Consider the following 14,381-nt stretch of genomic DNA (forward strand, 5'->3'; position numbering starts at 1 on the left):
TTTGACTGTTAAACTGTTTTAGGACAACATAAGGCTGGGGCTGTAAGTTTGGTTGGGGGTCGGGGGCCTGCAGGGTTTCTGGGGGCCTGGCCTTTGCCTCATCAAAGGGACCTAAAAATGTTACCAGGCAGGGTAGAGAGCTGGGGACGTGAGCTGCAGCCTGATTGGTGGAGAAATCCAGAGGGCGGGGCCTCCTGGCTTGGATATTTAACGCTTTGTTCCATTGTTGAGGAGTGTGTTTTCCAGCTGGTCTGGCTCAGGGGCAGGGAACTCTCCATCGGACGATATCATCGCACTTTTTTTTTTTTTATATTTTCAATAGGCTCTTTTTGATTGTTTGATGGTGAAGATGTCTTTTTCCTGCGATCACTCCCTGGACGGCAGCTTTCCCCCGTCTCCAGCTGAGGGCAGGGGTTCACAGCGGCTGTCCTGGGGCAGTCTGCTGCAGAGGCTCACTGAGCTGAAGGGGATCAGTCAGAGGGTCACAGCAGATCAGTGCAGCAGCAGTGAAACTGGTGAGTGTTGCTTTGTGTGGCTTTTGTCTTATGCTCCATGTCTTAGGCCTATATGTGTTTTATTTTAGCTGACTTGCAGTGAAAATACAGAGCATGATCTGACAAAGAACAAAAGGGTTAAAGGAGGCAGTGGCTTTCACTGATGAGCTCATCTTTTTTCACCACACAAGATTATAACCTATATTCTTTTGTTGCAGGCTCTGTGGCAGACATGTCCCTGTCAGACTCAGACAGCAGCTTCTTCTGTTACCCCCTGGAGGAGACCCTGGCTGCAGAGGTGGTTGCAGCAATCACACAAAGTCTCAATGATGCATCAGCAACCCTGGGCTGCTCCAAACTCATCCTACCTGACTGTCTGCTGCACAATATCAGCCAAGAGCTGCTGCACCTGGCTGTCAGCGAGCCCTGCGGCCTTAGAGGAGCACTTATCGACCTGTGTGTGGACAGAGGGGACCAGGGCTCCTTATGTACTGTGGATCAAATAGCAGTGGATGCCACCCTGGTCCCGACTTTTCATGTGACCCTGGTGCTGAGGCTGGAGTCGAGTGGACTGTGGCCAAAGGTTCAGAGACTCTTCCATGGTAGCAAGTCACCCCAAGCACCTACAAAGCACTGTGACACCCTGAGGCTGAGTACGAGCTTCAGGGCCATAAAGAGGAAACTGTACTGTTCAGGGGAGCTGCTGATTGAGGAGTGCTGCTGACCAAGCACCCCTGTACCTGATTAACTACACTGAACTCATATGTGTTGTGAAAGGAGGCTGGTGTGGTAAATATTATCATGTTGCTCCACACATCAAATGGCATTAACAAGATGGTCCGAAATTAGCACGTACCTGTCTCTGTTGGTGTATTACGTGTGTGTCAAAGGCTTCCCTGGAACCAGCTCATGGCAGCTAATTACCTGGTTGCAGGTGACTCAAAAGTGAACACTCATGTTTGAACAAGGGTTGGTTTTTTCCTATGAATGTAAGGTCACACCCATGTGGGTATGGCTTACTGTATGTATTTGATAGTCAAATGCTACCTGAAGTGTGTGTTTTGTACTTTTCAACTTGAAGTACATGAAGAAATAAATTATTTTCTATGAATTTGCTGTGTGTTTTTTTTTTCACCCATAAGTGATGAATGACTTGTCATAAAAGCACAGAGGAGTGTAAGTGTGTTTGTAGCCATGTTGGCAACCACTTTGGTCCTGAATGAAATTTCTTACTTAATGAACAGTCATTAAATTCTGTAAAGATATCCATGCTTTCCAGAAGATCAATCCTGATGACTTCAGTGATCCCTTAACTTTTCACCTAGCACCATCAATCTGTAAAAACTTGTGATTTTGAGTGAAATTTCTTAACAGTCATTGCTTGGATCGCCTTTTAATCTGGTTCACGTCTCCACAGGATGAAGTGTAATGATTCTCCACTACAGGGCGCCCAGTTGCTCACCTTGTAGAGCTGGCATCCCATGTACCAAGGCCATGTCCTTGCTACAGTGCCCACAGGTTGGCATAAAAAAAGCCCCAAAATAATCTGAAAATCTCCAATACTTAGGTTTCTGAATAAATACATGCAAATCTAATCGGCCCTTCTAAGTCTAGCTGCAGTTACACATGAAATTAAACCTTTGGATATCTGTTCGATCTTGTGACAAAATTTGCTGGTTAAATCTTGTTTGCTGTAGAGAAAATAAGGTGTAAATATCACAGCAACACCAGAAAACGCCCCCCAAAAAACCAAGGCAAGCCGCAGTAAATTGAGTTATTGCACTCTGACGTGGGCTCTCAGAGATTTAAGATGGTATCAGGCTAAGAAAAATTGCAGTAAGCGCATTATAGCAAATATTGAACCTATCAATGAAGATGATGCAGATGAAAAAATAATAGCTACAGTTACAGTGATCACAGCAAGATCAGTGATGAAGATGATGATGCTGATCTTAGTTTAGGTCAAACCTAGTGACGAAGATTATCAAGGATTTACCCAAATCTCTCTGATACTTGTGATAGGTGCTCTCAGGCGCCGGCAGACCTGTCTCATATGTTTTGGTTATGCCCAAATTTGGCAGAGTACTGGAGGTCCTTTTTTAATTTTATGTCAGAGGTACTAGAGCTGACATTAGTCCCATCACCTCAACTTGCCATTTTTGGTATCCCTGAGGAAGGAGCTAGAATGACTGCTAAACAAGTTAACGTTCTCTCCTTTGCCTCATTAATCGCCCGTCGTCGGATTCTCCTCCCATGGAAGAGTCGCTCACCCCCCTCAAATACATCTTGGCTGCGGGACCTATTGTCATTCATAAAACTGGAAAAGATCAAATTCACCATTCGTGGTTCAACAGACAATTTTTACAGGTGTTGGCAGCCTCTCATCTCTTACTTCCAAAGAATGCAATCTATCTCACTGGACTATAATTTCATGGTACGATTGGGTGAATAGTATTCCATGAAGTACATGCTGACTATATATCACATTACAGTTTTTTTTTTGTTTTTTTGCTGTTGTTTTTTGTTGCTGTTGTTTATGTTTTCTGTTGTTTGATTATCTTTCACTCTTCCTTAACATATTTATGTATTTATTCATTTTGCTGATTACTTTTGTAGTATTACTCTGTTTATATTGCAACTGTTTACTGGGAAACAATATGGTTGTGTAATACTACCTTGTTACACCTGCAGAAATGTTGAATAAAATTTGGTTACAAAAATAACAAAAAAAAAAACAAAAAAAAAAACCTGGTGACGAGATTATTACAAATAACACTTGAGGGTAGCTAAAAAATTACTCTGTCACTACTTTTAAAATAGACATCTACAGATTTGCATGACCTATATTGCTGTTTAAGACAATACAAAGGCAGAGTGCAGTAACCATTTTGTGTTTTTTTGGAGGGTCATAGGTCAAATCATCCATGGGGTTTAGGCCAAACAAATACTTTATTAAAACACCTATTTAATAAGAGCATTAACACTTTTTCTACCTAGAACAAATTTGGCTGCAAAGTCAAAAAACTTTTAAGCCATTTTCCTCAGTTTTAGTGTTACCGTAGTTACTGCAGTCGGCCTTTGCAGGGCAGTAATGAAAATTCAACTGTGCTTGGCCACAGTCCATATCTGCTAATCTAATCTGCCCTATGAAGACTAGCTGAAGTTAGACATGAAATGAAACCTTTGGCTATCCGTTGGAGGCAAAATAAAGTGTAAAAATCAATAGTAACAATAAAATCCAACCAAAACCCAAGGCAAACCGCAATTAATGTACTTACTGTGCTCTAACTCGGGCTCCAGGAGGTTTGGGATTGTATCAAGCTAAGAAAAACTGCATGGGCGTACTACAGCAAATGTTGAGCGTAACAATGAGGATGATGCCGACGACAAAATAATAGCTTAAGTTACAGTGACCATAGCAAGATCAGTGATGAAGATGATGTTGTCAATCTTAATTGAGGTGATGTAGTGAATATTACAACAAAATAATATTTAAGAGTTGCTCAAAATTTATGCTATTACTACTTAAAAAAAAAACATCTATAGATGAAACAAAGACAAGTTAAATCTAGTCATACTGACGAAGATAAGGCAGTTACTGCTAGTTTCTTTTGCATGACCTATATAGCTATTTAAGACAATACAAAAGGCAGAGTGCAGTAACTCGTAGGTCAAATCATCCATGGGTTTTAGGCCAAAAAAAAATACTTTTTGAACATCTATTAAAAAAAGAGCATTACCCCCTTTTCTACCTCGAACAAATTTGGCTGCAATGTCAAAAAACTGAGGACAGTTTCAGTGTTAGCGTAGTTACTGCAGTTGGCCTTTGCAGGGCACTAATGACATTCAGCTGTACTTTGTGTTAAGTGCTTATTGGCAAATGTTAGCATGCTAACGTGCTGGACTTACATAGTGAACATGGTTAACATTCTACCTGCTTAGCATCAGCATGTTAGCACTGCCATTGTGAGCATGTTGGTATGCTGATGTTACCATACGTTAGTTACAGCCCCACCAAATCGCAAGCATGGCTGCATACTCTCACTCTTGTTTAAAAGAGAAGCTAAGCACCAGTCAACCATCGGACAAATTTAATTCAAAGAACCTTTTATACAATTTTAGCATGTTAATTTAATAAATATGGTTTACTTTTATTTGTGCAATGATTTCAATACTTATGATCCAACAGGCTACAAGCAAATCCACAAAATAACATTATAGTAAATGATATTAACTCCAATAAACCCTGCACTGTTAAAAGTAAAATGAATATTTACATTGGTTAAGAACTATAAAAATTACACACTTTTCCTTGTGAGTGGCTCAGACATCTGTCTATGAGAAGGCCATGAGGTTTCTCAAAATGTTTAAGGAAAACAAAAAAGACTGGGACAGAGAAAGCTAATCTTAGCAGCTTCGTTTACCGTTCAAATAGACAACTATGCGCTTACTTTCCACCGTGACGCCCAGCGGACTCTCACCATCCTGAAGACACTAGGAATAAGAAAATGTCAGCAGTCAACTCAAAGCTTCTCACAGTTCTACAGGAAGTCAATCTACACCGAGTTGCAGAGAGGTTCCCTGATGAGGTCTGCTGCCCACTGCACGTAAGGCATTTTTTGATTCTCTTGGTTTGCTGCAGAAATGTGCTCCAATTTGAGTGGGCTCCGACCGATTTCTTCTAATCTGATTCAAGTACCGACGAACCTGCCAAGAAAAAAAGAGGAATCAATGATAGTTGACATGACAACTCATATTGGATTCCTATACAAGCACAGACTGCCAAAAACATGTGCTATGAGCTACTACTATTTCAAATGTCACATAGCTGCACAATTTTTCAGATCATACAGTATGTTTTTGTTTTAATTTCCTACCTTACAGGCAGCCACAGGTTTGTCTTTTTTTTTTCCAGAATTAAAATCAACTTGCATGACCCTTGCCTTGTGGTAGTTAATCCATCACAGTGACCCATCCGTTACCTTTATTGATAGCTTTTTTTAAATCGTTCAAAGTTCTGTCATCACATGGTAGTTGCAGCAATGAGCATGAGCTGTTTTAGAAACTCTTCTTGCAGGTGCAGTAAAGTGCTTGTTGGAAACGCCGACATGTGAGACAACACTGCTGACTGTTAAATATCAGGTGTCAATCCCTGATTGTAACTGCATTAACATGTGTAGATAAGTTAAGGGACTGAAATACAGCTGACTAAATGCTCGCTGTGATGGATTACATATTGACGGCAGGTAGTTTTATTGAAATGAAAGCAAGAGCAGTCTGGAAAGTTGGGAATCAATCCAAAAACATTTGGTATATTCTGGAAAACTGTCAACTATGAGAGTGTGTGTCATCTTTAAATAGCAAAATAGAATAAGCAAAACACTGGAGTCTCTGCAGTTCATGTGCTGTATACAGTAGCAATTACACTGTAATGTCACTGTGATGGTTGTAATAACTTACCCATATGTGCACAAGTGGTTTCTAGCCATCCATCATGACCTGAATCTCAGATAGTCTGGAACAGCTGGGAGTCCCCATTCTCTGTGCCCTTTGGTACAGCTCTGAATCCCCAAAGTAACGAGCACGATACAGTAAGCCTTCCTCTGAAAGTACAAGATGAAGAGTATGTCAGTGCGCTAGATCTCAATCAGTTACTCTTTAAAAACATTACATGTTTAGCTATTCTTTTGTAAACTGCTGTCAAGTGTCATTCTACATCACCAATGGACTTGGACACACCAGACTTATGATCGATCAAGCATACTGTGCAGTTGCAGTACTGTACTGTACTGTAGTCATACTAGTTAACTAACAATCAACTGATTAAATGAGAAAATCATTGTTGGGGAACTTACTCTGCTGCTTCTCCTTCCAACAGTTGTTTCTGAGGTTGGAGATATAGTCTTCCTCTACGCTTCGCTCAACATTCTTCAGGTTATTCCCGGTAAATTCTTCATTGAAACGGTCTCCCACATAGAAAAGCACCTTCAGGTTTGACGTGTGCCTCTTGTGAATATGTCCAGCTGACCTGATGCACAGGGACGACATAACAACTGAGAGTGAGACAGATGAGAAGTTTTCACAGAACCTCAGAAAGTTCTCCCGAGTGGTGAAACACTTACGGGCGGTAGCTAAGGCTGTAGGGAGGCTGGGTGACCATCATCTGGCTGAGAGCTGAAACGATGATGAGGATTAAGATGGGCATCAGCTGCACAAACAGAGCCAGACCTCCCTGTCAAGAGAAGAAAAACAACAACATCTGAAAAGTGAGTACACTCATGACAGAGCAGAGTACATCAGCTGGTATCAAACTGAAGTGTACTTGCAGTATTACAGACAGGACTTACATCTCTCTGCTGTTCTCGTCTTTCTTGCCTATTATGGTGTGCAAAATGCATTCTTCCATTTCTGTAAACGTGCACGTTACCTGAAAGGAATTTAAGATAATAAAGATTAAATGAAGATAATGTGCTGCGACTCTAAGTCACGTGAAATCAAAGCCCAAGAGTGTGCAGGTTTTCAACCCAAACGATTACAGCAGCTGATTATCAGATGTTCACTCAAAGAGAAGGAAGTGTTTATGGACTGTGTTTATAGGCAGAGTACCATTTCTAACATAGGTTGGTTGAGCAAGCAAAATGTTACTTGGTTAGACTGATGTGGTGCCTGCTCACTCCAAACTGTGTCGACATTACATTACACAGCAGTACAATAGATGTAGAAAGGAAGTAACGTCAAAGGAGCCTTTATTTTTACTTCAGTGAACATCACAGAGAGGCAAACAAAACAACTAACTAACCACATTCATGCAACTGTGAACTTAATAAAAGGAAGTCTCACCATATGCTCGTACAGTAAGATATTAATGACAATAGGACTATAAAGTTGTGCTTAACGCTTGTGTTTCCTCTTTTGTTTCTTAAAAGCAAACGTGGAGTCAAAAAACAAGAGGATTCACAAGGCTGATCAGCCAGTCAGACGGCTCTATCTCACCAACTGGGACCAGACAATGACTGCTGATAAGGGCTGAGCAGAGCCAATGGCATACAACGTGTTAAACCACAGTTAGGAAGCTGGGCTTGCCCACAAATGGGTTGCTAATGCATTCAAACATGTTAGTCCAAACGTGACAAGCAAAGCACTCTTGGGCCTCCACAGCACTGCAACAAATACAACAACATCCTGCCTGAGCCTATATTCATCTGGCCTCTCCTTACTTGATGGGAAGCCTCCACCGAAGAACATGTTGAAGAGATCCTCGGGTGAGATGTCTGCTTCAAACTCGCGATGGTGTCTGTGTCTGGTTGGGTGTGATCTCTCCTCTCCATACTGGTCATACTGCCTTCGTTTCTCTGCGTTACTCAGCACGGCATAGGCATTACCAATAGCTGGAAGACACACCAAAAAGCCCCCCACAGATTTACACTTAGTTTCATAAGCGCTTAATGCTTACACTTACATGTCCTCCATAGAGATGAATTTTAATTTACCTTTAAATGCCTCTGTAGCTCCAGGTGCGTGATTTTTATCTGGGTGAAATTTCAGAGCCAGCTTTCTGTAAGCCTTTTTAAGATCTTCCTCAGAGGCTGTCTTTTCAACCCCCAGAATTTGGTAATAATCTTTACAGCTCTTAATCCTGCAGAGGGAGAAAAAAAACAATCGCCAGAGATAGTTAGCAGATTGTAAGGGAGGAAATGGAAACACAACATATAGATATATCCCCTAAGATATTAATGTGACATCAAATACTTCATAAAGCTAATAGTAAAGTCACAAACACGTTCAAAAGCACTAGCAGAGTGCTGTCAGTCCTTATAACTTGGTGCAGGTGATGACAGGAAACATCAGATTGATAGTAAATAAGCAGGTACACCGCACACAAGAGGGCTGAACTGCTTCTTCTTTTATTTTTGTCTTCATCTGAAATGTTACAAACAATGCATTTCGCCCATGGCTTCATCAGGTAAAGGAAAACAAACCTGATGAAGCCATGGGTGAAACACATTTTTTTAAAAGAAGAAGCAATTCAGCCCTCTTGTGTGCAGTGTATCTGCTTATTTACTATCACACAAACAAACACGTTATTGTAAAAGCAACTGATACGATAATTCTAAGGTAATTACATCCAATCTGTGCATTTTTAAAGACAGATTCTCCTCGATAACCACCAGCTGTTGTCTCACAGTGAACGGTTGGCCAGCATAAAGAATAAGAGTAATCTGAATAAATTTTGTATAAGCTGTCTTCAATTTGTGCACTTAATTTTGCCACTTTGAAATATTCTCCTATCACTCATGGCACACAAATGCAAGTTTTTTAATCCCTTCAGTAAAAATCATACTGATTAAGCTCTTAAAACATAACATTGTATTGTGGTTTCCATGTGATTGCATTACAAATTGTCTTTCTCCCTGAAGGCAGAACTAAAATCAATTTAAATGACAGCTCCAGCTGAGTGACACAAACCACCAGTGCTTTTGGCTGCTTGGTAATCACACACAGACTGTAATTTCATTTTCTGAGCATATCACCAAAATGTCACATGACCGATTGATATCAGAGTGCTGAGTAAAACATGTGGTGTGTCTTAATTTTGCATCGTGTCTTAGTAGTACTGCGTAGTAATGTTGGATTACTACATCAAAAGAACAGATTCACATGAGTACTGACTTTCTGACAGCATCCAGCTGATCTGCTGTATATGGTTTGGCCGATTCTGTGGACGCCTGTGCGGACACATTAGGCTCCTCTCCGTGGCTGCGATGTCTCATAGTGGGTCCATCTCCGTTCACAGGACCGCCATTCTCATCTGGAGGCTTTCCATTCTGGGCTAACGACTCCAATAAGTCTGTAAAGAAATTGGAGCCATGTTATTCAAAGGTGCTCATTATCAGATAACTCACTAGCATAGTAAGCTAACGGTAGCACATTAGCTGCTAACAGGGACGTCAATGCTGTACATGCGAACTGCTAATACGTAAACAGCAATTTAAGACATTACGGAACCAAGTATGTTGCAGAAATCGCGGGTGGGGGGCTGAAAAAAAACTACAAGTACCAGTGTCGGCTACGAGCAGCTGGTGTAACGTTAAGACGGTAATGCTAACGTTAGCTAATTTGGCTTCACAGCAACGGCCCACCGTTAGACATAAAATCGCTGTCGAAACAGACGTTTATTCGACGTACTCTTGGCCTGGTCTGTGGGAAACAAGCGCTGTGCCTTCTCTAGAAACTTCCTGGCTTTGTCCGACTGGTTGTTGTCGATCGCAGTGAGGGCTATTTTAATGCACCGCTCCGCTTCGTCCTTGTTTGAGTCCATCGCGACACAGCGGAAATGTTTACTTGCCCTGGGACGCACGGTGATGACGTAACGAATATATCTGGCTCGTGAATAACACGTCATCATAGTTGAATACAACCGCCAGGAAGCACTTTCTGATTTCTTTCGCTTTTAAACTCTATTATTTAAAGCCAGGGGTGTTAAAGTTAATAAGTGTATTTGCGCTAATCGTGTTCGTGACACTAGCCGACACCTGAAGCACCTTCAACTATAATAGCTACTTCTTTGAAAGTCAAGATGGCTTTGGCAGCTGCTCGCAGCAGGTCAGTCATATTCGTCAAACGTAATATTCTGCATACTTTAAGGCAAAACTGTCTGTTGTTTTCAACTAATGACGCTACTCTAGCTGACCAGAGGAAACCACCTTCAAATAAACAGAGGAGAAAAAGTCATAAGAGACCTCCCTGGAATGATAATCTGTCCTGGGAGGAAAGGCTGGCTGATGTGGTCACCCCTCTGTGGAGGCTGAGTTATGATGAGCAACTTGAGCTCAAGCAAAAGCATCAGGAAAGGATACTATCTCAGCTCTCCATGCATCTCTCAGGTGAATCAACACCTGTCAGAAGTAAACCCAGCTTCCCTGTCTTGTCTATCCTGCCATCACCTGTTAGGGATGGCTACCGCAACAAGTCTTCATTTTCTGTTAACAGAGGAGTGGATGGAAACACAAAGACAGTTGGGTTTTACGTGGGCACAGGCAAGGAGAGAAACATTGTATGCATCAATGGAGACCACCTGCTTAACGTCCCAGAGAAGCACAAACTGATAGCCAGATGTTACCAGGATTTCGTCCGCCTCTCTCCGCTGGAGCCCTGCCTGCTGTTCCACACTGGGGGTCACTGGAGAGAGGTCACAGTGAGGACCAACACAGAGGGCCACACCATGGCTATAGTGTACTTTCATCCACAGGCGCTCACCCCAGAGGAGGTGGCAGTCCACAAGGCTGAGCTGGTGGATTATTTCACACAGGGGCCTGGATCAGTCTGTCAGCTGGGCTCACTGTTCTTCCAGGAGAGCACCATGACTCGATGCACTCATGAGGAATCACCCTACCAGCTCCTGCATGGTCAGCCACACATGTACGAGGAGGTAATATACACCATCAGGGCAGAATTACAGAGAAGCCATAAGGAAATTCACATTGCAGCATTCCAGCATTGCAACTTCATAATCTTGTGTCCAACCGCAGTAGACAATGGAAAGTTCTAGTTTGATAATAATTGCTGGTATACTTTTGCCTTAATACAAATCCAGACACAAAGTTGCTTTACATTTTTAAACATGTTTTTAAAATGGTCATACATTATATCCGATTGCTTATTTAGTAGTTGCATTAAATTACATAATCATAGAGAAAGAGATTGGAAGAAAATGTTTCTCAGAATCAGACAGTTATCCACAGTAAAAATATGGTACCAGAAACAGGCTGCAGCTAACGATTATTTTCTTGATTAATCAGTTAGTTTAGTCTGTATAATGTCAAAAAATGCTCATTACAATTTCCCAGAGCTCAACGTGACATCTTAAAATAGCTTCCTTGTCCAACCGACAGTCCACACCCAAAGACTTCCATACATTTACTACATCATACATCATTTACTACTTACTATTTTAAACGACAAAGAAAAACAGCAAATTCTCACATTTAGGAAGTTAAAACCAGCAAAAGTTTGATATTTTTGTGTGAAAAATGACTGAAACTATTGATAGATTATCAGTATAGTTGGTGATTGATTTTCTTTATATCGACTAAGCGATTCACAGACTAATTATTGCAGCTCTATACGATAATAATCCAGTGATTCAGTGTTAGACTTCCTTAAAGTTGGGGGACTTGTCAAAGATAAATTTTAAAAAGGATTGGTCAACACTGATGCAGCACAGACCAAGATATCCTCAATTTATTTGCAAATATGGTTCAAGTTCCCAAAACACTGGTTCCTACAGTTCCCATGATGCAAGGCGGTAGCATCTTCCATTAGACCCAGACCCTTCTCACCTTGTTCATGCCCATGTCTCTAAAACTCTATGTACCGTCTGTAATGCAGGCTGTCTGGTACAGATTATTAGCCTCCAAACTCAAACTCATACAATTTACACAACACATATTTACTATTATACAATTATTTTCAACTATTTCAACATGACATCAGTATGTAAATTTGGTGGTGTGATATTAAAAAAACAAACAGAGGAGAGAGGGTAGCACACAATTCATGTATGTTCACATTATATTTGTTTTTTTAATTGCTGTTCCTTTGTTGTTTTGCCATCCACAGGTGCTGGGCTTTAAATTCCGTATCTCTGCAGATGCCTTCTTCCAGGTGAACCAGGCAGCAGCTGAGGTGCTGTACAGCACGGTGAGAGACCTGTGCATGCCAGACTCTGAGGAAGGTGGAGGCAGAACAAAAGTTGGTGGCACACTGCTGGATGTGTGCTGTGGGACGGGTGCCATTGGCATTATTACGTCTCCCAGAGTGGACAGAATTATTGGGATAGAGCTCTTAGGACAGGCAGTTGAAGATGCAAGACACAACGCAGCTCTCAATAATGTGCAGAACTGTGAGTTCATTCCAGGGAAGGCGGAGGTAGTGCTTCCTGGACTTATGTCGCAGTTGAGCTCAGCAGGTGGAGGCCCTGTGGCAGCTGTGGTAAACCCTTCTCGAGCTGGCCTGCACCACAGAGTGGTCCAAGCTCTACGAAACCAACCGGCTATCCGTAGACTGGTGTATGTCTCCTGTAAACCGGATGGGGAGGCTATGAGGAACTTCAGGGAGCTTTGTTGTGCTCCTGACTTGCAGAAGAAACTCACAGGAGAGGCATTTTCTCCAACGCTGGCTGTGCCTGTGGATATGTTCCCACATACTCCTCACTGTGAAGTGGTGCTACTTTTTGAGAGGTAGCAGGTGGCTTTTGTTCAAAGGTGGGCTTCAACCTTCTAACACCTGTGGTTGCTTTAAATTAGAAGCCTGGTGGAACATTGAGTAATGGTGTACTGTATGCTAAATAAAAATAGCTAATCTTACACCCATGGTTCACGCACACGTGTTTTCACTTATTTGCTTGATAGACCTCTTTTCAGGTCTTGCTTTCGGGGTTGCAACAAATGGTTATTTTGATAATCAAACTGCTCCAAAAAGGGGCATGTGGCTACAGGTTTGTGTTCCAGCCAATCTAGAGCACACATGAAGCCTGTACTATGAAGCAGGATTTGGAATTAGCGAGCTAACTTCAGGGTTAACTCTGAGTTTTCAGTACAACAAAGCTGGTTCTCTTTTTACCGGGATAAATCACCATGGTAACTTATGCCGAACAGCTAAACTGCTACGGAGCAGGCTAACTTCAGAGTATCAGATCACAGCGTGCCAACACCCAACCTCTGACCATTTAGATCAGCGAAGAAAGAATTATCCATGGGCAGAAGTCCCAAGTCTCAGGTCAAGAAGAGTCGCCCATATATTGATATAGGTCAGTAGAATTATTTAATTGTTTCAGGGCTCTTTTTCCACTGGTTTAAAACAGAGCATCTAACAAACACAGAGATTGTTAACAACACTTAACACATGATTTTAGGAGGATTTAACTTATACAAAGTTTATTTAAGCCCACAGTGATAGTGTTGCTGTTTTACACTGATTCCATCACTGCAGCATGAGACACCTGTGTGATGGGAACGGACTATATATATATATATATATATATATATATATATATATATATATATATATATTTTTAAGCATTTTTTGTCTTTAATGGACAGGACAGGTAAGCGTGAAAGGGGGAGAGAGAGAAGGGGGGATGACATGCAGCAAAGGACCACAGGCTGGATTCGAACCCGGGCCGCTGGGGCAACAGCCTTGTACATGGGGTGCCTGCTCCACCATTAAGCCACCGACGCCCCTAACAGACAATATTTTATTAGTAAAATAACACACATTAGTAATTGGCTCTTGTTATTATAAATGCAGCATTTCAGTCAGATAGACCTCATCAGTTATTAATTTGGTTACTTGTCCGTTCTTTACTTCAGAAACAGAAACAGTCTGACATCACTTTAAAGTGTTTCATGTGTGTAATTAACACCCCGCCTCTCTCACATGAAGAAGCTTGTGGCTAGATAGGAAAACCCATAATTGACTGAACTAGTTGATAACCAGCTTTGTAGCACCAGTTATCCAGACGGCCAATGTTAGGGTTGGTCAAGCCAGATAACAAAAAGATATGTTATGTTCATATCATATCATATATGTTGAAATGGCTTCATGGGACAGGCCTCTGGTGTGCTCCTGCTAGGTTGAAATGAAAACTTGCAGCCACACAGCCCTTTATGGAATAGTTTGGGCATGCCTGATCAATTAATGTTAGGCTATGAAATATTTGAAAAATAGGCCCCAAGGTGATGCTTTCAAGTGGCTTGCTTTGCCTAACCAACACTCCATGACTCACATTATAGACGCAATTTCTAGTGATATGGAACAGAGGCGAATCCTTACTGCCAGCAGATGTTGCTGCTGCTTTTCTGTTCATTTAGACAACTTTCATCTTTA

The 14,381-nt window shown here is 41.6% G+C and overlaps 3 protein-coding genes across 3 annotated transcripts; 2 read left to right on the top strand and 1 right to left on the bottom strand.

Annotated features, from left to right (window-relative positions):
• The first annotated feature begins 218 nt into the window (after positions 1-218).
• On the top strand, positions 219-1,605 carry LOC117248604 (DNA damage-inducible transcript 4 protein-like). Its single transcript, XM_033613808.2, has 2 exons — positions 219-515; positions 713-1,605. Exons 1-2 carry the CDS (start codon positions 341-343, stop codon positions 1,216-1,218), a joined length of 681 nt encoding a protein of 226 aa, XP_033469699.1. The 5' UTR covers positions 219-340; the 3' UTR covers positions 1,219-1,605.
• A 2,995-nt stretch (positions 1,606-4,600) lies between these two features.
• Positions 4,601-9,847, bottom strand: dnajb12a (DnaJ heat shock protein family (Hsp40) member B12a). Its single transcript, XM_033613435.2, has 9 exons — positions 9,681-9,847; positions 9,165-9,342; positions 7,985-8,130; positions 7,712-7,882; positions 6,842-6,921; positions 6,617-6,726; positions 6,350-6,522; positions 5,955-6,097; positions 4,601-5,201 (listed from the first exon to the last, which is right to left on the bottom strand). The coding sequence occupies exons 1-8, from the start codon at positions 9,811-9,813 to the stop codon at positions 5,976-5,978; spliced, it is 1,113 nt and encodes a 370-aa protein (XP_033469326.1). The 5' UTR covers positions 9,814-9,847; the 3' UTR covers positions 4,601-5,201; positions 5,955-5,975.
• Positions 9,848-9,922: 75 nt separating this feature from the next.
• trmt2b (tRNA methyltransferase 2B) lies at positions 9,923-12,864 on the top strand. Its single transcript, XM_033613432.2, has 2 exons — positions 9,923-10,923; positions 12,114-12,864. Exons 1-2 carry the CDS (start codon positions 10,072-10,074, stop codon positions 12,735-12,737), a joined length of 1,476 nt encoding a protein of 491 aa, XP_033469323.1. The 5' UTR covers positions 9,923-10,071; the 3' UTR covers positions 12,738-12,864.
• The last annotated feature ends 1,517 nt before the right edge of the window (positions 12,865-14,381 follow it).

The sequence above is a fragment of the Epinephelus lanceolatus genome, chromosome 17 (genome assembly GCF_041903045.1).
Source record: "Epinephelus lanceolatus isolate andai-2023 chromosome 17, ASM4190304v1, whole genome shotgun sequence".
Taxonomy (NCBI): Eukaryota; Metazoa; Chordata; class Actinopteri; order Perciformes; family Serranidae; genus Epinephelus; species Epinephelus lanceolatus.

Coding starts and splice junctions, on each gene's coding strand:
- LOC117248604 (XM_033613808.2), top strand. CDS start 341: ATGGTGAAGATGTCTTTTTCCTGCGATCACTCCCTGGACGGCAGCTTT. Junction 516..712: donor GTGCAGCAGCAGTGAAACTG/GTGAGTGTTGCT, acceptor CTTTTGTTGCAG/GCTCTGTGGCAGACATGTCC.
- trmt2b (XM_033613432.2), top strand. CDS start 10,072: ATGGCTTTGGCAGCTGCTCGCAGCAGGTCAGTCATATTCGTCAAACGT. Junction 10,924..12,113: donor AGCCACACATGTACGAGGAG/GTAATATACACC, acceptor TGCCATCCACAG/GTGCTGGGCTTTAAATTCCG.
- dnajb12a (XM_033613435.2), bottom strand. CDS start 9,813: ATGGACTCAAACAAGGACGAAGCGGAGCGGTGCATTAAAATAGCCCTC. Junction 6,922..7,711: donor CGGTGGAGGCTTCCCATCAA/GTAAGGAGAGGC, acceptor AATTCCTTTCAG/GTAACGTGCACGTTTACAGA. Junction 6,727..6,841: donor GACGAGAACAGCAGAGAGAT/GTAAGTCCTGTC, acceptor TTCTCTTGACAG/GGAGGTCTGGCTCTGTTTGT.